This window comes from Protomyctophum bolini, assembly GCF_963924005.1.
Source record: "Protomyctophum bolini genome assembly, chromosome: 19".
In the NCBI taxonomy this organism is placed as follows: Eukaryota; Metazoa; Chordata; class Actinopteri; order Myctophiformes; family Myctophidae; genus Protomyctophum; species Protomyctophum bolini.
This window is the reverse complement of record NC_137880.1, coordinates 7,430,388-7,456,438: the sequence shown is the minus strand read 5'-3', so window position 1 is coordinate 7,456,438 and position 26,051 is coordinate 7,430,388. Positions and strand designations below refer to the sequence as shown.

The 26,051-nt window shown below is 44.6% G+C and overlaps 1 protein-coding gene across 4 annotated transcripts in view; it reads left to right on the top strand.

Annotated features, from left to right (window-relative positions):
* The window catches only part of epb41l2 (erythrocyte membrane protein band 4.1 like 2), a 117,875-nt gene that overhangs the window by 42,097 nt on the left and 49,727 nt on the right, over positions 1-26,051 (top strand). For all 4 annotated transcript variants that reach the window (XM_080791596.1, XM_080791595.1, XM_080791597.1 and 1 more), the window contains exons 5-6: positions 1,141-1,245; positions 2,331-2,373. In XM_080791596.1, coding sequence (XP_080647722.1) covers positions 1,141-1,245; positions 2,331-2,373 — 148 coding nt within the window. The remainder of the gene's footprint in view (positions 1-1,140; positions 1,246-2,330; positions 2,374-26,051) is intronic.

Here is a 26,051-nt window from a genome sequence, read left to right as displayed (position 1 = left end):
TGTGTGTGTGTGTGCGAGCGCGCGTACGCGCGACCTACTATAGGAACATACCACAGATGTTTTCAGCTGTCCCTGGGACCAAGAGAAAAATGCATTCTTTCATCCTTTTTTTTTTTTTTTTTTTTTAATCTCAAAAACGTTCCTTCCACTTTCCCCACACGCTCTTGTTTTGTCAGTGTAAATGTCACTTGGCGCGACGCGCGTCCGTCCGTTTCTGTGCGACACAGGGTGACGGCGTGCTGCCGTCTGTGACTAAACCGAAAAAGAAATGAAAAGGGAAGAAAAAAAAAATGCATTCTTTAATTCCTTCTTCTATACCACGCCCTCCCCCTCTGTCTAGTCCACTGTCTGTCTAAAGGGCACGGCCATTTGTCATATGCGCACGCACACACGCGCGCGTGTCTGTGTGTGTGTGTGTGCACGGGTAAAATGTCATTGTCATATTTGGGCACGGAGGATTTTATGGTTATTACTCCCATTGGGGGGGTTCCAAAGTATGGAATGCTTTCGCCCAAAGAGGAGAAACGAAAGACAGACAGACAGACAGACAGACAGCAGAACAGAGCTGTTATTCATGTGGTGAATGGATGGATGGTGTGAAGTCTTCCTATATGCACCATACAGTATCACTCTTATACGCCATGTTATATTTCTCCAGGGGTCTTCCGGGCTCCCAAAGAGAACACTGGTCAATTGGCCCAGTGGACAGACACGCAGACATGAATAGCTGTGGTTCTTTTTTTTTTTTCTGTGTGTGTGGAAATAGCTGGGAATCCTTTTGGGGGAAAGTGTGCTCATTTAAGACTCTTGGGTGTGTGTGTGTGGGGCGGGCGGACGGACGCACCCTTGCAGGTCCATTTGGTTTAGATTTGTGGGGGGGGAGGGGACGACGACAGTCACCCACCCCTTCAGAAGTTCTGAATCCCCTCCCTTTCCGAAAATGCCGGAAAAAGGAGTATATGCATTTGCCCCCGTTGAAACTTGTTTCTGTGTCTGCAACACTTCAACGGCCACAACATTGCAACATGATATTATAATAATAACACTAATAATAACACTAAAACAAACTCAACCTTTTCTCCCTTCTCTTCCCCCCCCCCCCCGTCCGTCCGTCCCCCCGTCCGCGTGCCTCTTTGACAGAAACGTGCCAAAGGCCAGTTCCTGTTCTTCAAGGTGTGCGAGCACCTCAACCTGATGGAGAAGGACTACTTTGGCCTCTCGTACAAGGACAGCCACGACCAGAGCGTGAGTACCGTTGAACCCGTTCTGACCTGAGATCAGATCCCGACAGTTTTCCCAAAAAAGCTACGTTTCCATGCCCCGGTCGTTCTTCGACTTTTTCAAAAAAATAGCAGACCTATACAAGCTCGGCGCGCTATACGAGCTTGTAGATCTGCTATTTTTTTCAAATAGCTAAAGCATAGCATGATGCTAACGACAAAGAGGGGTTCTTGCCCTGGCGGAGGTGCTATAACTAGATCCAATTTCCCACTGACGGCCCGGCGTTCAGCCAAACGGAAAAGTCCCGTCGTTTAATTGGACGTCAAACTCGCCGACATTGCAGCCGTACGGAAAGCTTAAATTATCCTCTTTCTTTCTATTATAGTTTTTGTTTCATGAAAATCCACCGTATAGACATGTTTATGGGGCTACTTCCTGGTCTCCAAAACTGCCTCCCCCTGCTGGCCAGCCCCCCCCACCTCTCTCTCTCTCTCTCTCTCTCTCTCTCTCTCTCATATTAGCAGGCAACAGAGCATGCACTATCCCTCTCTGTTTCTGGCGCCCCCTACTGGTACTAATAAGTCATATACTCATGCTCATGACCAAGGATACACGCACGGACATTGCTGAAAAAAAATAGATGCCTCATTGGCCACTGCGGTTCGTTGGAGCGATGCGTGTGTATATATATATATATATATATATATATATATATGTATATCTATGCTCTCCCCCTGTCAGGTGAAAAGAAGCAGCTTGGACTCCTCATGCATAGAAGGAAGCATGAGGTCAGTCCGCTGCCCCCCCCCCCCAGGTTGGCAGAGGAAGTGTAGCGCCCAGGATCACATTAGATAATTGACACTGCATGGGTGACAGAATGGGTTACAAGATTGTGCGATAAAGATTTTATTTAAAAAAATATATATTTTGTGCAGCTACACACACTCTCCACTGCGGTAGAAAAACATGGCGGCCATTTTGTTCTCTTGCACCCTATTTGGAGATCACACATCTCTCATTTAGCCGTCCGTGTTTGTGTGAAATCTATTTAACAAACTCTCTCTCTCTCTCTCTGTCTCTCTCTCTCTCTCTCTGTCTCTCTCTCTCAGTGTTGGCTGGATCCCACTAAGGAAATCAAGAGACAAGTACGCAGTAAGTAGATGAACTCTTCACATCCATTGCATCCCTGTGATCCGTTTATTACATTTTGCCTGGGTGGTCATCCATCCGTCCGTCCGTCCATTACATGTTCATGCACACGCACACACACACACACACACACACACACACACACACACACAGACACGGTGAAGCACAGTGTTTCTCACGGCTGTAGAGGTCAAAGTTCTCAAACTCTGCCCCGAACCCACGACCGTTCCCGACCCTAAGAATGTTATTATTATAATAAAATAGCAATTCTGTTTTTTGTGTGTATGTATGTATAGAGGGTATATGCGCATGCATACAGTAAACGGCAAATCGAGTGGCACAGTGAGTTCAATGTTGTTTAACGTCGTTTTAATGCAATCATATTGGACTTTTCTGTTTGGATGTCTTGGGGGGCTGTCAAGGCCAGAAAGTAGTTTTCTGGCACTCGGTATATAGGCGTTCCCGCATAACTTCCTGGTTTGACGATGATGTCACTCGCATATACCCTCTATAGTGTTCTCCCATGTCTGGGCAGGAACCCATTTTGGTGTTATATAGCATCATGTCATGCTTTAGCTATTGAGAAATAGCAGATCTACAAGCTCGTAGTGCGCCACCGAGTGATGGTCTTTTTTAGAAATGAGTCCCTGCAGAGACATTGCACGAGTCCTATACTTCAACCACGCTACAAGTTGCAGCATTTAACTCCCATTTCATTGTATATATATGGTTATAATGTGGTTATATTCATGTAGAAAACGGAAGAAGAAATGGTTATTATAACTGAAGCTATAGCGAAATGAACTAGAATAAAGAAAAACGGCACACAGTAGTACGGTATAGTGCAACCCGTGGATGCAGAGGTCATAGTTTTATTGCGTCCCTTAACCCATTCTGGCCTGAGATCAGATTCATACGAGGTTTCCACGGGACACACACTGGTCTGATTAACCCATTCTGACCTGAGATCAGATTCTAAAAATGTCAGTCGTTCTTCGAATTTTTCAAAAATAGCAGACCTACAAGCTCGTATCGCGCCACTCGGTGGCGCGATATGAGCTTGTAGATCTGCTTTTTTTTCAATAGCTAAAGCATAACATGATGCCAACACCAAAATGGGTGCCCGGTCAGAATGGGTTAACTATGAACTGCGTTTTGATCTCTGTGAAGCGCGCTGTGCTATAGAGCAGATCTACAAGCTCATGGCGCGCCACTCTACGAGCTTGTAGGTCTGCTATTTTTGAAAAATCGAAGAACGACTGACATTTTTTTAGAATCTGACCTCGGGTCAGAATGGGTTCATCAGACCAGTGTGTGTTGTCCAGTGGAAACCTCGTATGAATCTGATCTCGGGTCAGAATGTGGTTAATCATCGTCACCCTTCACCAAACGTGCTGTATGACGTTGACCAATGTTACAGTCCACTGCAGGCGACTGCAGGCTACTTGGTTTACGACAAGGCGCGTCCCTCGGGCGCGCCTTGTCGTATTATGTTCCCCAAATTCCCACGGGCATGACGACTCGTGTGGGGGGGGGGGGCATGCATTTCCAACTTGCATCGTCCCAAATAGGCCAGTGCTCTATAGTCTAGTATATACAATGAATGTATATAATGTCACTTATTTGCCCATATCTCGTTTTGGCTGTCCAGTATTGCAGTAGTACAGCTATACGGCTGTAAATGAGTCGTGTTCTCGGATTTGTACTAATTCAGAAGCAACTAAAACCCCACATTTTATTTGGAATGTTTGATGGTTTTACTTCAACCGTCCCACACATTTGTTTTTGTTGTTTCTTTCCGTGTTTGGACTGGGAGTATACAGTATAGGACACATTTTTATTGAGGAACGGCATGCTTGTCAACACTTTGTATACGCCCCCCCCCCCCCCCCCCCCCCCACCCCTCTCTCTCTTTCCCATTCTCTCTCTCTCTTCCCACAATTGAGGTGGTTAAAAAACACACACGGTTGTACTTAAAAAAAAAAAAAGAAAGAGAGAGAGAGAATGAACCTCTAAAAGTTGTAATTTTTGGACGAAGATCTCCAGCTAAAACGTATCATTTGGCCCCCGTAAAAAAGTGTTAAACCGCTTTACAATTGGCATGTGTGCGAATGGGGTGGGTGTGTGCACTATGCGTATACGTTTACTCCACACGCGCGCACGCGCACACACACACACACACACTGTAGCCGGTGTCTTATTATTATTTATTTTTTTACCCGAGTGCATTTGTGTATACGTATACATTTTGTATGTGGGCGATGACGTCTGTGTGTGTGTGTGTGTGTGTGTGTGTGTGTGTGTGTTGCGTGTCTGTGCACAGCACATACCAACCTAATGACGGGTCTGTCGTTGGACCAGAGCCATAGTAGTATAAGACAGAGTTACGACATTGCGGGGGCAGAAAGAACACATCCTGCATGGTCACAGTGGTTCATGTATACTCGCGCGAGCCCCATAGACTCCAATGCATTCCAGACTTCCGGTTGTCCTTTTTTTTTTTTTTCAAAGGGACAAACCAATAGAAGTCTAGGTAGAAGCCAATCGGAGATAACCCTGTCCCTGTGGCCAATCGGAGAGGACCCTGTCCCCTGTGGCCAATCGGAGAGGACCCTGTCCCCTGTGGCCAATCGGAGAAGAACCCTGTTCCCTGTGGCCAATCGGAGAGATCTGGCGGCCCGGGGGGGAATTCTCATGCTGTTACAATTCCAAACATGCGAAAATGAGAAAATGACCCGCTTTGAATTACTTCGTCTAAATCAGTAGCTAAATGACCAGTATTAAATAAAGACTGCTGCCAGCAATGCATGAAACCCCATTTTGGTTTAAATGGACAAGACAAGCTCAACACAACAAAATGTGTTTATTTTATTTACTTTTCTATCCCAGCCCCTTTAGTTTATGTACACTACTGTTAGTCTTCAAAATGACTCTTCTTATTCATGTTTACGTGTGGCATGATAGTGTGCAACACATTCAAACCAGGAAAAAGCATGTGTAACCATTATATTATACTGTGGCTATGGCTATTAAAAAAAATAGCGTAACTTTTTTGGATTCGGAAAACATAGTTAGAATATGCCCTTCGGGCTTCAGCCATTCTGAACGGGAACACCTTTTGGTGTTTTAAGGATTATGTCATACTTTAGCTATTGAAAAATAGCAGATCTACAAGCTCATAGCGTGGCGCAGTGCCCTGTGCTACGAGCTTGTAGATCTGCTAAAAATGTGAAATGTGGCGCAAATCTTTGAATATGAAGCGAACGTTTTTGACTCAATCTTTGCTTCTGGGGGGGGGGGGGGCTGGAACTACATATTTCAGATATATTTCTGGGTCCTTGACATGAAGGGGGGGGGGGGGGGGGGGGGGGGCTGGAACTACATATTTTCAGATATATTTCTGGGTCCTTGACATGAAAATGTTTTGAGAACGACCGATTACAGTTGAGAACGACCGACATAGAAACATGTGGTTTTTTCAGAAAACTGTCATGCTTTTGAAGACATTTTGTAGAATTGTCCTCGCGTCTAAATGGGTCATGGCTTAAAGGGTGTGTCTTATGTCGAGAAAGAAAAGGAGAATACACGTCGGGGGTCATTTCTAACGTGTGCCTCTGGCTTTCATGTGCACCCCAGACATTTGCTACATGTTTAGATATTTTGATATTCCATCTTTGGATCAGATTCAGCCCCTCCCTATTATTAAAAAAAAAAGCCATTCAAGTTCAAACTCTAATTGAACTTTAGTCTATTTAGTCTAACCACGTTAGACTAATTGAAAACACACGGCGCTGCTCCAGGTGACTGATATTATCCTAATGCTTGATTAGGATAATATATATATATATATATATATATCTCTGCTGTCAGGAGGAAACCTCATAACTCCAAAATGTTCATTTTTCAGGAAATTAAAAAAATACATTTTCAGAAAATTAAGAAAAGAAATAATCAAAAACCTCAAAAATGGAGTTATGAGGTTTCCTCCCGACAGCAACAAATATATCATTACCGTTTTCAATGTACAACGTCTAACGCCGGAGCGTAAACAATGACGAGTAGAAATATGACGGTCCCGCGTGGATTACTTGCACAACGCTTAATGTGTATACAGTTACTGTACACGGAGAGTGAATGTAGCTTTGATCGTCTCCCATGATCCCATTTAGACCCGAGGTCGATTCTAGAAAATGTCTTCCGAATCTTAAAGGTTCCCTGAAAAAACCTCTTGTTTTCTCTGTCAGCGGAACTCGACCTTTTTCATGTCAAGGACTCCCAGAATATATGCGCATTTGGCCGCTGACCCCCCCCCCCCCCCCCCCCCCCCCCCCCCCCCCCATCTCAAAATATGTTGTTCCAGGGACACCCGCAACCTAGAAGCACAGATTTGAGTTAAAAAAACGTTCGCTCTGAAATAATCTATCCAAAGATTTGCGGCACATTTTCAAGTTTTTTTCAAAAAAAAAAAAATAGCAGATCTACGAGCTTGTAGATCTGCTATTTTTCAATAGCTAAGTATAACATAATGCTTCAACACCAACAGGGGCTTCCCGCCCAGAATGGTTAAACAGCGGTCAGCCAGTTAGACACTCCCCAGCACACTGAAAAGAGTCAAACCATCAAAATGAAATGATGACTGTGGGCCGTTACTATTATTTCACTTCACGATTAATTGTCGCACACACACACACAAGTGGCGTGAACGACTTACCCTATCGGCCCGGAATATAAGACTATACGTTTTTTTCTCTCCAATGGAAACATCCATAAAAAACACGGGTTGGGTTGTATTATAATCGGGGACGAGACCATTCATGTGACCAGGTTTGACTGAGAGCCGGCCATTTTGTGCAACCTCCAGCTTTTCACCAGAGGAGAAAAACTGAATTTATTCATATTTTTCATCCAAAATGAGTTGACGGCACAGACTCTTCACATGCTAGAGCATGTCTGAAATAAGTATCGGAGCTGAAATCGACATGTAAATATGAAATAAATGCTTAAACGTGTAGCTATATAGGTGTCACGTTGGTGACTTTCAACCCTGTTTTCTCAACTCGCCGTTTCTCTGCAAGACATTTACTCTATATAAGCCACGTCTCCAAAAACCGGTGGGTCAAACTGAACAACCGACATGTCGATTTGAAGCCATGATTCCCTGCTTTCATATGACGTGGGAAAAAAATCCAATGGCAGTCAAATTTGGACAAATTTGACACTCTATGTTCTTTTTCCCCACAAATGAAATGAAAAACGGGGGTTGTCTTATAATCAGAGTAGTCTTATATTGGGGACAATTAGATACTTTGAGTCATGTAATCTCTACTACTGGGCCCTAGTGATAGAGGAATACTAGGAATGAAAACAGTCCAGACCAACGACCCATCATGTAATTAACCCATGTTGGGTGGGAACCCCTTTTGGTGTTAGCATTATATGTTATGCCGTAGCTATTGAAAAATAGCAGATCTACAAGCCCAGACCTACAAGCTTTATATGGTAGGTCTGCTATTTTTGAAAAAATCGAAGAACGACTGACACAGAAACACTGCTTTTTCAGAAAACTGTCATTTTCAAACCGACATTTTTAGAATCTGATCTCAGGTCAGAATGGTTAATACCAAAGCCAGTTGGAAATGTAAAGGCATTTGGAATGTTCTCCTCTTAACTCTTTAACCCATTCTGACCTGAGATCAGATTCTAAAAAAAAAGTTCTTCTACATCCTGACAGTTTTCTGAAAAAGCTGTGTTTCTATGTCAGTCGTTCTTCGATTTTTCGGTGGCGCGCTATGAGCTTGTAGATCTGCTATTTTTCAATAGCTAAAGCATAACATGATGCTAACACCAAAAGGGGTTCCCGCCCACAATTGGTTAACTCATTTAGACCTGAGAATAGATTCAGAAGAAGATTCAGATTCAGAAGAAGACTCAGAAGACAAAATATCTTCTGAATCTTCTAAGACAGTTTTCAGGAGAGAAAGAAAACGTTTCTATGTCCAGTGGCTCTCAAACTATTTCATGTCAAGAACCCCCAGAATTATGATGTATTTGCGCGCCGACTCCAATCTCCAAATATGTAGTTCCAGCCCCCTCTGAAGCAAAGATAAAAGTTAAAAGGTTTTTGCGACACATTTTCAAGAATTCTTCCAAAAAAATAAGCAAGCTTGTAGATCTGCTATTTGCTTAAGTTGTGGTTGAAGGCTGAAGCGACACAGACGCGTTCCCGTCCAAAGTGCGTTAATTTGCTTAAGACGTCATGAGGGCAGCTGACACCTCGAGCAGTCGTTCCCATGTCCTGTTAAGGTGTCCTTGTGCAATGCACCGCGTTATGTACCGTACAGTATTTGCACTGAGTCCTGTTTAGAATCCATACTGTACTGTATCGTCAGCTGAGCACACCGCACAACCTTCCCACAATATCATAAGGAACGGCGCGTCCGGAATGTGCGCTGTGTGTTAAAAAAGTACTTGCTTTATCTGTCCCCTGAAACCCATCGGAGGACAGAATGTTTGGCCATCCAGGTTATGCAAAATGTGACCAGATTTGACTGAAAGCCCCTGAGGAGAATAACTTTTTGTTTAGGATTTTTTTTCTTCCAAAAATGTGTTCGTAGCACTTGTAATGTTAGAGACCACATGAAGCTCATAGCGTGACACCGAGTTCCGCAATTTGACCAGTCAAATCTGGCCACATACATTTGGTAACACGTGGAGGCGTTGTTGCAGGGCGCGTTGTTTTAGACGTGACATGAGCTTCTTCTTGAAGTATGAAAGTCTTCCAATCCTCCCCTGGCACAGATCCACCAGTGTTCTGCCTATAAAGTCCTATACTTAAAAACTCCTTCAGTGCCACACGACTCCCTTGGACGCCTTTTCCTAGTTTTACTTCTTTACTTAATTCCTCTTAATCTGGTGTTCAGGTGATGATATGCACATTACATGCACAATAGAAATACAAATTCTTTCTTTTATTTATAATGCGGGGCTTCGGGTGGCAACGAGAGCCAAAACTGGTATCCACCATGGTTCCACTGGATTTATCGGCACTAACTGGTTGCCGACGGCCAGGTGGAAGCTCTTATACGTGTGGCCAGTACAAACTCGTCTCCAAAACATGTCCGTTGAGTTTAACTTTGCTTTATTTTCCGCAGTCATTTTTCCTATACAACATACAGATAAAAATAACAAGAAAGAAACGGTAACAAACGCAGGCGACCAGCCCTCCTGAAGAACGCAGTAGAAAACCGTTAGCCTCTGCCGTCGTCTGCCACTGGTGGCAACACCTGTGCCTGATTAGCAGCCTGGTTAAATACCTGGGCTGGCCCCCCGGGCCGCCGACACTAACCAAGCTGCAGTGACACTGCCAATCAACAAAACATTAGGTCGTGTTTGCACAGCGCTGGACGCTGTTGTTGACAAGCATGCTCTTCCGTTTGCCTCAAAATAGTGATAATAATAGCGTTCTAGTCGGGTCCTAACTGTATACACTTCTTGTAATGGGATCAGAGGTGGATGGTAGCTGTGTTTTAACAGGCCCCCCCCGAGTATAGGGCTCGGGCAATGAATCGATATTGTAGCGATCTGCTATCGCACACACAATCACGCACACACACACACACACCCACACACACACACACACACCACTGCAACTTGGCCGTGGCCTAACTGGCACCCCATACAGCCCATACAGTAGAATCTAAGTCAAACCGTTACAATATTGTGATACGAGACTAGACATGGTTCTGGGTTTTGGATATCATAATACAGCGTAGTCTTTTGCTAGTTTTAGAAAATCTTTATTTGACTTTATTTAATAATTTTTTTGTAATTGCTGTCTACACGCTCACGGTGCATTGCGTGTGCAATGCGCGCGTGTGAGAGAGTCTAATGTCCAATTATTTAACTTGTTTTCCGTCCGTGTGCCACTCGTGTGCTGTGTGTGCGGGGTCACACAACAGTTTGAAACGGGTATACGTACAAAAAGAAAAGTCCACAAACGTTAGTGACCCTATATATACATACATTGAATATATGCTAGTGTATAATCAATGTATTGGACTTCAAAGAAGTCCTTTTTTTAGTATCGGCTGCGTGCTATACGGGCACACCGGACAGCAGCTGGCCACACGGGTCACTTTTCACATGCATGTTGAACTGTGTTTAAACCGAGGGGGGACGGGGACGGGACACATGTACCTTTTTTTTCTGTGTGTGTGTTATCAGTGTCCTTGCAGGGGGTTGGGCCCCGACAACAGGCTCTTGACAGCTCCATGCATGCTATATAACCCATTCCAGACGGGAACTCCTTTTTGACATATATAGAAACATGAGGTTTTTCAGAAAACTGGTCATTTAAGTGGAATCATTTCTCAGGTCAAAATGGGATAAGCACGGCCTCCTCCTCTAGCTATGTTTGGAGCTGCTTCGTTAAATCTGTAGAGCGAGACTCTTGCCTAAAAAAATGCACGCTACTCTGAGCTTTACCGTGCTAGCCTCGCTGCTCTGCCTGTCCGGGGCAGCGGCGGTGGTGCCGTCGGCGGACGGCCGCTCCCTCCAGGCCATGTGGGACAAAGTGGAGCTCCTCACGGCCAGGGTCGCCCTCCTGCTGGACACCGCGGAGAGCCAGGCGGAGCAGATGAGGAGGATGGCGCAGGGCATCGTGGAGCAGGGCGTGGCGCTGGCGGGCGCCGAGGGCAGGCTGAGCCTCGGCGAGGAGAAGGTGGCGGCCGTCGGGGAGGAGGTGGCGGCCGCCGAGAGGAAGCTGGCGGAGCTGAGCGAAGCCGGCGTCGCACAGTCGGCCGACATGTCAGTGCTCGCGATCCGGCTGGCCGCCAACCTGAACGAGACGTCGGCGCAGGCGGACAAGTTGACGGCCCTGAGGGCCAGGGTGTCGGACGGCGAGGGTGAGAACCTGGCGCAGACGATGAAGCTGTCCTGTCTGTTCGCCAGGATGAACGCCACCGCCGACCACCTGGAGGAGCTGAAGGTGAACCAGACCGCGGACGTGGTCATTCTCACGTCTAGGATCATCCACACCGAGAACGCCAACGCCGTCCAGTCGATCGAACTCGCGAACATCGGCGTCCGACTCACGTCCGCCGAGTACGCCACTTCAATCCACGTCACAGAGCTGCTCGCCCTCGGGGACAGACTGGTCGCCACGGAGGCAGCGACGGAGGGCCTGGAGAACCAGCACGCGGCTCAGTCCGACGAGATCGCCGCCCTCGGCGCCGGACTGACGGCCGCGGGGCAGCAGGTGGGCGAGCTGGAGACGGAGACCTCGGCCCTGTCGACGGAGCTGACCGCCGCCCGCTCCGCGCTGGCCGAGGTGAAGGGAGACGTCGAGGTGCTGTCCGCAGAGATCACGTCTAGGGTCACGGCCGCCGAGAACGCGAACGCCGCCCAGTCGGCCGACCTCGCGGCCCTCGGAGGACGACTCGCGGCCACCGAGGACGCCGCCTCGGCCCAAAGCGCCGAGCTGCTCGCCCTCGGGGACAGACTGGTCGCCACGGAGGCAGCGACGGAGGGCCTGGAGAACCAGCATGCGGCTCAGTCCGACGAGATCGCCGCCCTCGGCGCCGGGCTGCAGGCCGCGGGGCAGGAGGTGGGCGAGCTGGAGACGGAGACCTCGGCCCTGTCGACGGAGCTGACCGCCGTCCGCTCCGCGCTGGCCGAGGTGAAGGGAGACGTCGCGGAGCTGGCGGAGAGCGGAGCCGCCGCCGCGCCGAAGGTGGCCTTCTCCGCCGCCATGGACGAAGTGGAGAAGCTGCGGGGGGAGAAGTGGACGCACATGGTCTACGACCACGTGTACACCAACGTCGGCGGCGGCTACAACGCGGAGACCGGCGTCTTCACCGCGCCGGTGGCGGGCGTGTACTTCTTCACGTTCACGGCGTCGAACAACTACTACCGCGACTCGGACATGGGCGTGAAGCTGTACCACAACGACGAGGAGGTCATGTACAACCACGAGGACGGCAAGGAGGAGTTCATGTCCAACGCCGTCACTCTGACGCTGGCGGCGGGCGACCACGTGTTCCTGATGCTGCAGCCCAGGATCACGGTCTATGCCGACGAGTACGAGAACAGCTTCTCCGGCCATCTTCTGTTCACCGTTTAAAAATAGAACGGGGTTTACGATGCGCGTGAAAACCATGTGTTCAGATCTGTTCAGTCGACTCGGTCACAACAGTATCGAGTCATTGGTCGGGGCTTTTTTAACAACGGCATTCCATGTTATTTCATTACGGAGTCAGACTTCCTGCCGTTTCTGTGTTTTCAAGTGATGTGAAATAAAAAATGAGCAGGAATGCCCCCGAGTTTGTCGTCTCGTTTTCTTTAACCCATTCTGACCTGAGATCAGATTCATACGAGGTTTCCACTGGACACACACTGGTCTGATTAACCCATTCTGACCTGAGATCAGATTCTAAAAATGTCAGTCGTTCTTAGATTTTTCAAAAAATAGCAGACCTACAAGCTCGTAGCGCGCCACTCGGTGGCGCGCTATGAGCTTGTAGATCTGCTATTTTTAAATAGCTGAAGCATAACGTAATGCTAACACCAAAAGGGGTTCCCGTTCAGAATGGGTTAAGCAGACCGGAGAAAATGCAATCTTCTGGCTACGTTTGATCTTTTTGTGGGAACTTATCCAACTGTGTTTTGTGGAAACATAATCTCACGCAAATGCATATAGGCCCCCCATTCAGACAATAAATGTATTTAAATCTCCAAATAATTCATACAGTATTTTGGTGAAAATATAACCTGGGTATTTTTTTTTAGTAGAGAAGGAGGGATGCTTTTTATTATTTAACTCATTTTGGGCGGTAACCCCTTTAGGTGTTTTAAACATTATGTTATAATTTAGCTATTGAAAAATAGCAGATCTACAAGCTCAAAGCTATAGGAGCTTGTAGGTCTGCTATTTTTGAAAAATCATGAACATGTGGTGCCAAAGCTTTGAACTCTTTCAGAGCCAACGTTTTTTAACTCAAATCTTTGCTTCTGTGAGGTGTTCCCTGAAACAACACATTTTCAGATGGGGGGTCAGCGGGCCAATTTCATATATTTTTGCGGGTCCTTGACATGGTATATTGAGAACCACTGATCTAGAAAAAAATAATCGACTTCAGGCCTAAATGGGTTAATGTCCAAAATGCAACGTTTGGGTCCTTGGACCTTGTGTATATATATATATATATATATATATATATATTATTTATTCTAAAACCAATATGAAATATAGTAAGTAATATAAATGCTTATTATAGTCACATGTATACAAAAAAGCATTGGTGATTATTTCCTGGTCAATTCACAGTTTTCATGAAACCTCAACAAAAAAATAGAATTATCTTAACAAAATGTGACCGTCATTGAACTGTTTTTTTTCATGTCTTATGAAAGCAGGGAATCATAGCTTCAAATTTACAATTTAGTCATTTAGCAGACGCTCTTAATCCAGAGCGACTTACATTAAGCAAAAACAAAAGCATAGGAATTCATCACATATATAAAAAAGTAGTTATCATGAATCATGTATAAACTAATAACGTAACAGTGGAGTGTCTATGTAAACTATACATACTATACTATATTATATATTATACAATATGCATGTGTACTATAAAGTGCTTTGACTACATAAAATACAATTATAGTGCTGTCTACGTAACAAGCTATAAGTCTATTTAAAATACAAGTCTACATAAAGTGCTATCTACGGGGCTAGGCTATAGGGCAAGTGCTACGGGCCATGGTGGAGTCTGAAGAGGTGGGTTTTCAGACTATACGGCGGAAGGATTGGGAGTGAGGCTGCAGTTCTGACTGTGATGGGACATATTATTGGCTGTTCAGTTTGACCCACCAGTTTTGGAGATAATGGCTTTATATTATAGAGTAAATGTCTTTGCAGAAAACGAGCGAGTTGAGAAAACGGGCCCGATAGGCTCACTCCTGTGGTCTCTAACGTTAGACCTATAGCTGCATGTTTAAGCTTTTATTTCATATTCGCATGTCGATTTCAGCTCTTGACACTTATTTCAGACATGCTCTAGTCTAGTATGTGAAGAGTCTGCCTGTGCCATTAACTCATTTTGGATGTGAAATATATAAATCCTCTCCGCCATGACTGTCTGCATGTATCAAAAATAGTCACAAATCATATGGAGCAAAATGACCTGCCCCTGCAGGTCAATTCTCTGAAGATGCATTGTTTGAGTCACGATGGATTTTATTTTCATCCCCTCTCGTTTCAGAGACGTAATATACATTCAATTAATTCAAGTGGAAGGGAGAGGAATTATATGTTTACAGAATATGTTTTAGGCCCAGGGACGTTTGCATGTATAGCCTACTGGGAGGGGGTCTGGTGTGTGTGTGTGTGTGTGTGTGTGTGTGTGTGTGTGTGTGTGTGTGTGTGTGCGCAACGAAGGGTGGGCTGCAGTGGTGGAAAGTAATACTTTTACTTAAGTACTGTTACTTGAGTACAATTTTGAGGAATTTGTATACTTTACCTGAGTATTTCCAATTTCCAGTATACTTTTTACTTCTACTCCACTACATCTCAGAGGCAACATTTTAACTTTTACTCCACTACAATCATTTGGAAGACTTCAGTTACTATAGTTACATTGGCTATTTTAAAACATACATTATTAACCACTTCAACCCTATAAAACATTTTGGCCATTTGAAAATATTTCCAATAGATTTTTGTGCACATTTTGAACTCGTGAAAATGGGACATCCTGCGAGAATACGAGTACTTTTATTACTTTAATTAATTACATTTTGATGTACACAAAACATGGCTAGTATTTAGAGGTGGTGTTATTTATTATTAGGGCATGGGCACATTTATGGATATGTTGTATCCATATCATGATACGAGATGAGATGATGATCTTGGATATGTATATATATGGTATAACAGATTAAAATATGGTGCATTTTATACGTCCCAAAACGCAGTTCATATAGTTAACGGGAACCCCTTTTGGTGTTAGCTATTGAAAAAATAGCAGATCTACAAGCTCATAGCGCGCCACCGAGTGGCGTGCGATGAGCTTGTATGTCTGCTATTTTTTTTTTTAAATGACTGACGACTGACACGGAAACACGGCTTTTTCAGAAAACTGTCAGGACGTATATAGAAGACATTTTTATAGAATCTGATCTCAGGACAAAATGGGTTAATAAGGGACGCAATGAAACGGCAACCTCTGCATCCACGAGATGCAGTACTGTACTGTACTGTACTGTACGGGTGCAGTATACGTACAGTAGTTCAGACAAGTCATTGGCCCCCGACAAAATGACAACCTGTACCTCATCCCCTCACCTAACCATAACCGCGAGCACGGGACCAGACGCCAGTCCGACACGCGGATGAATGTCGGACTCATGCTACAGGTCTGAAAAGTGTCGTCCTCCCCTATATACTGTACTATACCGTACTGTTTCATTTATTTATTCTAGTTTATTTTGCTATAGCTTTAGTTATAATAAATGTATTCTTCTTGTTTTCTACACGCATAGTTTACCACATTATAACCATTATGAAATGAAATGGGAGTTAAATGCTGCAATTTGTAAAAAAGTAATGGCAAAACATGGCATCCAGGGACTCATCACTGGTAGAAGTGTTGCTTTGTGCTGGTTTTGTGAGTTTGTAGATTGAAATTATATGAAATAAATACGTGTGTGTGTGTGTGCACACACACTCACATACAGTGAGTACAGTATACGTATTTATATACTCACTCTTATCCCTATATATAACCTCAAGAAGACCACAATTATTTGTTCACCCTTCTGTTCAAGTAAAGCAGAGTCTGCTCGTCAAAACCCATTATTTCATCCCTGTGGTTCCTTTGAAGTCCTCATGCAGCTACAAGTATAAAGATCAGCTCGAGAATCAAATCAGACCAGACCGGACGTGTACATGTCCTACTTGAACTTGACCTCACTGTGGTGTAATGTTGCGTTACTGCGTGCGTGTGTGTGTGTGTGTGTGTGTGTGTGTGTGTGTGTGTCACTGTGCAACACTTCAAATATGATATCAGTATATTGTTGCCAAGTCCTATATGAGTCACAGTCAAAAGAGCACAGCGCTAAAGATGCACAACACACACGCTCCCAGTGGAAATAACTGACTTGCGAAAACACAATGATTTAATTTGTATTGTGTGCGTGTGTGTGTGTGTGTGTGTGTGGTGTCAGGGCACAACAGCTTGTTGTGCCCTGACACAGTTGAAACTGGTATAACAAGGGGAAAAAAGGGTCATTCACGTCATTCATACATGCATTACATCATGGGACAGCATGTACAACGTAATGTGTTTTTACAGTAACCCTATAGAGAGCACTAATTACGGGTGGTTTTTTCCCATTTTCACCACGTGTCTACTGACGGTGTGATAGAGGGGGAAACGATCCCATACACCCACAATGGACTGTTTTATTTAATTAGTCTTTTCTTCTTGTTTTTTTTTTTTTAAAGGAATACCTTTAAAGATAATAAGCACTGATTCTGTCCCCCTATAGCCTATAGGATATATATTTGTATTTTTTTTGTTTTGTTAAAAGTCTTGATGACATGTGAAAGAAGGGAAGAGTACCCCGAGTTGCCATGTATGTACATCATTGCTGTACTTCGATATATATTTGATGAGAAATATATTTTTATGGAATATTGCACATTGGGTAAAATATACCCGTGTTTAGTGATGGTGTAACAAAACATAAGTTTTAGTGTTTAACCCATTCTGACCGGGCACCCATTTTGGTGTTGGCATCATGTTATGCTTTATCTATTGAAAAACAGCAGATCTACAAGCTCATATCGCGCCACCGAGTGGCGCGATACGAGCTTGTAGGTCTGCTATTTTTGAAAAATCGAAGAACGACTGACATTTTTTAGAATCTGATCTCAGGTCAGAATGGGTTAATCAGACCAGTGTGTGTCCAGTGGAAACCTCGTATGAATCTGATCTCGGGTCAGAATGGGTTAATCCATTTAGACCCGAGGCCGATTAAAATAAAAAATAAAAAAGTCTTCTAAATTTGTCAAAAATATATATATTTTTTAATTTGTAGACTTGCCACTCGAACTAAATTGTTCTAGGTCGTTATCTACAAATTAGAAGTGGAAGTTAAACGTTTGTTGAGTTGTAAATGACGGTGTGTCTAGGGACCCCACTACTCGTTTTTCCTGCTATTTTTGTGGATATACACCAATACTGGGCGGAAACAAAAATTATATGTGTAATAAGGTCTAAGTACCAAATGCTAAAAAAACAGTTTACATATTTTGGTAGGGCACCTGACTACGCCCCCTAGAGGCCAATTGTTTTATCTTGGTGATTGCCACTCGAACCAAAATGGTTCTATATAGACCCTCACCTTCAAATTAGTACTGAAAGTGAAACTTTTACATGAGTTGTAAATGACAACTAAATTTAACATGGAGACGGAACCCCACTACCAGTATAGTCCTTCAGCACGTGTATACAGACAGCAGCTGGCAGCACTGAACGCTTTCACATGACTTAACGTATGTATACACAGTGTGTTTTTAAACCAAGGGAACCTGTGTACCTTTCTGTGTTATCAGTGTCCCTGCGTTGTCACAAGCATGTCGCAAGCATGTCACAAGCTGTGCCAGCCTGCACTGTGTTCTGTGTATATAACCCATTCTGGGTGCGGGAACCCCTTTTGGGGGCGTTTTTAAGCATTATGCTATGCTTTAGCTATTGGAAAAATAGCAGACCTATACAAGGTCGTAGCGCGGCACCGACTGCTATTTTTGAAAAATCGTGGCGCAAATCTTTGAATATATAATATATATATATATATATATATATATTATATATATATAATATATATACATATATACTTTCAGAGCGAATGTTTTTAACTCAAATCTTTGCTTCTCCCCCAGAAGCAAAGATTTGAGCTCGTAGATCTGCTAAAAAGGGGGTTCCCGCCCAAAATGGGTTTTAAGCAGATAATGTGATCAAGTTGACACCACAAATTATTTTCAGTACTGAACCTTCACTGGGTAAACGTAATATCCGATTCATAGTTTTAAGAAACTGAAAATATAGCTCAATAATGCAATCGTATAAGTATACACAAATGCACTCGCATAAAAAAGGGAAAAAAGGAGGACACAGCTACTGTGTGTGTGTGACTGTGTGTGTGTGTGTGTGTGTGTGTGTGTGAGTGAGAGAACATAACGTCTCATAAAATATAACAATTCTCTTTTTAGTAAATCTTTTTTACCACACAATTGTGTAACCCATTTTTCACTCTGTGTCAATTATCTAATGCAGGGGTTCTCAACCCGTGGGTCGCGACCCCTCTGGGGGTCGCCACATTATTTAGCACGGGTCCCCAAATTATATAAAAAAAATGAAAAATGTTGTTTTTTTTTGCAACTGAATGGCTGGAAAATGTAAATGAAGAGCTTACATATGGTATAGGCCTACGCATATTCAGGTTCAGGTTCAGGTTCTGGCCGGACGTATAGCGCGTGGAAGGAACACGTTATTCCGACCAGTTCCATTCTGGACAGGGGGAGGAAGTTATAGAGACCAGGAATGCTGCGTGTTTTTGTGAGGGTATACCTATACCCTATAGGGGGACACGGGGAGAACATTCAAACTCTTTCGCCAACCCCACCTCGGGTATGGGCACTGATGACGCGGAGGAGGGAACACACGCCCCAACAGCGTCCCCCAGCGGGAATCCAACCCAGGACCTTTCTAGCTGTGAGGCGAAACGGCACTATAACCGACTGTGCTCCGACCGTGTCCCCCAATATAACTGTTCTCATGTCACAATATTGATCTATCAGAAAAAAATAAAGGGAAGCTCCGCACACTCTGCGCATAATCGAATTTATTATTTGGCAAGCTTTCGGTCTACTGACCACCTTCAGGCATAATCAAAAAGTGACAGAGGACAGAATATATGTTCATCACTTGATTGGATGATTGATCACACCTATGTCAAACATTTCAATTTGAAAGATAACTCATGGGAGTTGTAGTTCTCAGTGAAAACCGCAAGGCACCCAAAGACACCACGTGTCCATTTAGACAAGAGAAAAACATCGCAAGGAAAAAATTACAATTATTTACAAACTAAGAAAAAAACAGAAAAAAAACAGAAAAACAAAAGCCAATAATGCAATCAAATGCAAAAACATCAGGCACATAGCCATCATGAAGCAAAGAGCAAATGTAATCTTTTGTCTTTTGTCATCCGTTTATATAACAACACTCGTATCGAAATCTGCATTGAGACCTAAGGGTTGTAAACTTTCTAGAGTGTGGATCCAATGGAGCTCTCTCTGGCATAACCTTCTGTCGACATCACCCCCTCTCTGAAGAGTAATCTGCTCTATTCCCTGGAACCTAAAGGGAGGAGATAGGATGAGAGAGATTATCAAAGTGACAGGCTATACGGGGTAGTTTTCATCTTTTCTTCTGGTTGAACTTTTATGTTCACTGATCCTTTGTTTTAAGGGACGGATAGTTTTACCAATATAGATTTTATCACATGGGCATTTTAACAAATATATAACATTGTTTGTGTTACATGTGATGACACCCTTTACTGGAAAGGCTTAAACCTGTTCTGGGATGTCTAAAGACATTCGTTTTCAAAGTGTTGTTACACTGGGCACAGTTGCCACAGGGTTATTGATCTATCAAAAACATCTCCAAGGCCTATCGGTAACGGTCGAAAAGCCTAAACTCGCGTGGATCCACACAGCGCAGATCTGTATTCAATTTGTTCTCAGTCTTCGTGTCTGTGTGTGTGTGGCGTGGGTATATATACAGCAGGGCAACGACGACAAAGCAGCAAGAAAAGCATTTCAGTATTTCTGAGTTTAAAGTAGTCCTTTCGGCATCGGCAACGTTTACGGACCAACCGGGCAGCAGCTGTCGAACACTCAACGCTTTCACACGAGTCAACGTGTGTTTAAACCAAGGGGGGGGAACGCATGTTCTTTTGTGTTATCAGCGTTGTCCTTGGGGACAGGCCAAAAGGTCACAGGTCAGCTTGCCACAGCGTGCTACTGTGCGTATATAAGCAGCTCTTGGAGGTTGTCGATCATATAGAGACGCTGCAGCCACTTTGGAGAATGCAGGCTACCGGGATCGTCGTGGTCGTCGCTCTGCTGGCATCGCTGCTCTGTCCGTCTGGGGCGGCGCTGGTCGACCGGGACGCCAACAAGTCCCTCCAGGACATGTGGGACGACATGCGGCTGCTCAGGAGCACCGTGAGTGCCCTGCAGGGCGCCGTGGAGAGCCAGGCGGAGCAGATGAGGAGGATGGCGCAGGGCATCGTGGAGCAGGGCGTGGCGCTGGCGGGCGCCGAGGGCAGGCTGAGCCTCGGCGAGGAGAAGGTGGCGGCCGTCGGGGAGGACGTGGCGGCCGCCGAGAGGAAGCTGGCGGAGCTGAGCGAAGCCGGCGTCGCACAGTCGGCCGACATGTCCGTGCTCGCGATCCGACTGGCCGCCAACCTGAACGAGACGTCGGAGCAGGCGGACAGGTTGACGGCCCTGAGGGCCAGGGTGACGGCCGGCGAGGGTGAGAACCTGGCGCAGACGATGAAGCTGTCCGTCCTCGAGGCCCACGTGAAGGTCGTCGAGAACCAGACTGCCGTCCAAACGTCTGAGCTTTCCTTCTTGGACACGAGAGTGTCCGATGTCGAGAGCAAGGCTTCCGGCCAAGACGTCGTCCTGTCTGCCCTGGGAGCCAGGATGGACGCCACCGCCGACCACCTGGAGGAGCTGAAGGTGAACCAGACCGTGGACGTGGTCATTCTCACGTCTAGAATCGTCCACACCGAGAACGCCAACGCCGTCCAGTCGATCGAACTCGCGAACATCGGCGTCCGACTCACGTCCGCCGAGTACGCCACTTCAGTCCACGTCACAGAACTGCTCGCCCTCGGGGACAGACTGGTCGCCACGGAGGCAGCGACGGAGGGCCTGGAGAACCAGCACGCGGCTCAGTCCGACGAGATCGCCGCCCTCGGCGCCGGACTGACGGCCGCGGGGCGGCAGGTGGGCGAGCTGGAGACGGAGACCTCGGCCCTGTCGACGGAGCTGACCGCCGTCCGCTCCGCGCTGGCCGCGGTGAAGGGAGACGTCGCGGAGCTGGCGGAGAACGGCGGTGTCGCCAGCGGTCCCAAGGTGGCCTTCTCTGCCGCCATGCAGGAAGTGAGGAACCTCAGAGGAGGTAAATACGGCGCCCACATGGTGTACAACTCGGTGCTCCTGAACGTCGGCGGCGGCTACGACGGCGCCACCGGCGTCTTCACCGCGCCGGCCCGGGGAGCGTATTTCTTCAGGTTCACGGCGTCCAACCGCAACCACCTGGACTTGGACATGGGGGTGAGGCTGTACAAGAACGAGGTGGAGGTCTTGTACAACCACGAGAACGGCGTGGAGGACTTCTTTTCCAACGCCGTCACTCTGGAGCTGGCGGTGGGAGACAAGGTGTTTCTGATGCTGCCTCCCAGGATCACGGTTCACGCTGACAAGGCCGCGAACAGCTTCTCCGGCCATCTTCTGTTCACTGTCTAAGAGCGGCGTTGGCAAAGCCCTGTCAAACTGAAATCCTCGGGTCTTAATTTAACTCTGAGAGGTGTTCAATTTTAAATGGGGGAAAAAAAAGTGGATGAATTAAAACTGAATATTTTACAGTGGTGTAGCCTTAGAAGGAACAATATAATTGTGTCGGGTTCAATCATGTGCTTTGGTTGAAGTCGGATGGCAAATATGTAACCGTTCCAATGATGAAATAAAAATCAAAATGAGCATGAATGTCTTGAGTGTGTTGTCTTGTTTCCGGATGATCTGATGAAATTGACACCGCCAATAGTTTGGAATTATTATATATAAGACCTTCACTGAGTAAATGTAATGTCTGAGTCATATGGTTTAAGAATACGACAAGCACATAGCTCAATAACACAATCTATAATTGTTCCTTTTGTGGAAACCTTTCAAACCTTTCAAACATTCAGAAAACAACACTTTGTTGCAAAGTATAGGAATGTACCCCCAAACCGTAGTATTTTGCTGAAAATGTTTTTATTAGCAAATGAATGTAGAGAAATAAATGGAAGTCCCGCACGCTTGTCTTCACTTAGTTCATTAGACTACAATATTTTGTTTGCAAATACATTTAATTAATTTAATTACTGAAGATGTCTTTCCTGGGGGTCAAAATATATATTTTCAAATTGGCTTGTATATTGGAATATATTATTCCAAATAATTTGCAAGACTTATGACTCTTAAAAAATAAAATAAGTATAAGAACACATTGTAGTCATTCCTTCTTGCTGGTGAATTCACCTTTTCATAAAACAACAAAAGGAAACAAACCAACCTGGATAAAATACTACTTTCATCTCAACAACTTGTTTTTTTTAACCACTCTAAATAGGCCTCCTCCAGTCAAGATGACGGTGGTTTAAATGATGATTAAATGTCACGAGGATGAAAATCGTGTTGAATTACGTGTTTCAGAAACGTACTGTGTGTGTGTGTGTGTGTGTGTGTGTGTGTGTGTGTGTGTGTGTACAGTATAGAACTATAGATGGAAGAGGGCTGGCAGAGAACACATGGTTGGCTTGGGGTTATTTCTTTGTTCTGGGAGGGAGTTTGTGTGTGTGTGTGTGTGTGTGTGTGTGTGTGTGTGTGTGTGTGTGTGTGTGTGTGCTATGTGGAGGGCGGGACGGGTGTGAGTGAAATGGACACGAGACTCCCAAAGCACTTAACACACACACACTCAGTCTTACTTAACCACACCTACAGTATGTTACACATGCACGCGCGTGCACACACAGACACTCACACACACACACACACTCACACACTCGTCTCACAGACACACACACACACACACTCGTGTGACTTATTCGATGCTGCGTCAATGCAGCGAGACTTGTATCTTTTTGTGATGGTCTAACGAAGCATAAGCACAACATTAATTTTGCAGTGTCCTGAAATATTTAGTCGACCTCTCTCTCTCTCTCTCTCTCTCTCTCCCCCCTCCCTCCTTCCCTGTCGTTGTTAGTGCATAGTAAATCTCTGTGTCAATTAATCCGTCACCGTCGGTAACCAAATGGACCCAGACCCTGAGTTTAAATCGGAGGCAAATGACAGACACTGTAGAAGGCGCGGTTACTACATGATGTCACTCGCCCCTGTCTCTCTCTCTCTCTCTCTCTCTCTTTGTGTTCCTTTGTTTTGTTCCTGTGGTCTCTCGCTCCCTCCTTCCTCTCTCCCTGTGGGATGCAGCTGGAGTCTTGATTTGTGTGTGTGTGCGTGCGTGTGCCCGTGCACGTGCGCGCACACGCAGGCTTGTGTCTCTGGAAGAGGAAATGGTCTTGATGTGATGTCATCTCTCAACAAATGCAATGTTTCCAGATGAAAGGAGAGAGAGAGAGGGAGAGAGAGAGGCATTATGACACACAGAGAGAGAGAGAGAGAGAGAGAGAGAGAGAGTTTTGGGAATGACAGTAATATCACCTCTGACATAGCATTGCTGTCAGGCAGCAGTGTTGTTTTTGACAGCAAATTTTAGTTTTAGTCATATAGGCTTTTGAATAGCTCTCATGTCGTTTTAGTGTTAGTCTAGTTTTAGTCGACTAAATATCAGAAGATTTTAGTCTACTAAATCTACAGTTGATTTAGTCGACTAAAAATGTGTTTTGGTGGCAACGCGTTGTAGATCGGTTATTTTCAAACAAGTGTAAAGTGACTTGTGTCTTTAACATATACTATAATATCTTGTCGACTAGTCTAGTTATTATTATTTGCTGACTAAATTGTCAATATATTTAGTTTTAGTCAACACAGCTTAGTTTTCATTTAGTTTTCATTATAAGTTTTCGTAGTCGACGAAAAAATGTTTTGTCGGGGCAGAAACCTTGTATCTGATTCTCCATCTTAAAACTGTCCTAAACTCAAAGCACTGTAAAGTGTTCACATCCTCAGTGAAAGTATTTTAACAGTCCTAAACTCAAAGCACTGTAAAGTGTTCACATCCTCAGTGAAAGTATTTTAACAGTCCTAAACTCAAAGCACTGTAAAGTGTTCACATCCTCAGTGAAAGTATTTTAACAGTCCTAAACTCAAAGCACTGTAAAGTGTTCACATCCTCAGTGAAAGTGTTTTAACAGTCCTAAACTCAAAGCACTGTAAAGTGTTCACATCCTCAGTGAAAGTGTTTTAACAGTCCTAAACTCAAAGCACTGTAAAGTGTTAACATCCTCAGTGAACGTATTTTAACAGTCCTAAACTCAAAGCACTGTAAAGTGTTCACATCCTCAGTGAAAGTATTTTAACAGTCCTAAACTCAAAGCACTGTAAAGTGTTCACGTCCTCAGTGAAAGTATTTTAACAGTCCTAAACTCAAAGCACTGTAAAGTGTTCACATCCTCAGTGAAAGTATTTTAACAGTCCTAAACTCAAAGCACTGTAAAGTGTTAACATCCTCAGTGAACGTATTTTAACAGTCCTAAACTCAAAGCACTGTAAAGTGTTCACATCCTCAGTGAAAGTATTTTAACAGTCCTAAACTCAAAGCACTGTAAAGTGTTCACGTCCTCAGTGAAAGTATTTTAACAGTCCTAAACGTAAAGCACTGTAAAGTGTTAACATCCTCAGTGAAAGTGTTTTAACAGTCCTAAACTCAAAGCACTGTAAAGTGTTCACATCCTCAGTGAAAGTGTTTTAACAGTCCTAAACTCAAAGCACTGTAAAGTGTTAACATCCTCAGTGAACGTATTTTAACAGTCCTAAACTCAAAGCACTGTAAAGTGTTCACATCCTCAGTGAAAGTATTTTAACAGTCCTAAACTCAAAGCACTGTAAAGTGTTCACGTCCTCAGTGAAAGTATTTTAACAGTCCTAAACGTAAAGCACTGTAAAGTGTTAACATCCTCAGTGAAAGTATTTTAACAGTCCTAAACTTAAAGCACTGCGTCCAATCAGTTCAGAACGGTCTGCAGCCGTGTTGATTTCCTCGACTAAAACCAAGACAAGAAATGTCCGTCGACTATACCTTTTTTTTCCCCAACTGGCGAAAACTAAACGGAAACGGAATGAAAACTAAGCTACGATGACTAAAACTAAGACTATAAAATGTACTGACAATTTCGTCAACAAATAAAAGCTATAGACTAAAAGGTTAAGAAGGGACTAATGGGCAAGAGATCCGGTAGAAGTCATTTTACACTTGGTTTCATGCTGAAAATAGCGGATCTACACAAAGCTCACACCGTGTCGCAGATCGGCTATTTTCAGCAAGCGTAAGATCTGTCATTGCGGCGATATTTAGTCGACTAAAACTAGACTTAACACAAAGACATTGCGGGTGAATAAAATGTGACGAAAACTAAATGAAAACTATTTGAGAGACTATAATATGACTAAAACTAAAATCTGAACTTGCTGCCAAAAGAACCCTGAGCAGTTTTGGAGAAAAAAAAATAGCCGACGGCGACGATAAAGATATATTGTCGGTCGGGGATCAAATTGGCATGGAACGCATAACGGACTGCAAGGAGAAAAAATGACATCACTGTGATGATGGTGATGGTGGTGGTGGTGGTTGTTATGAGATGGTATGATTTAGTTCCAG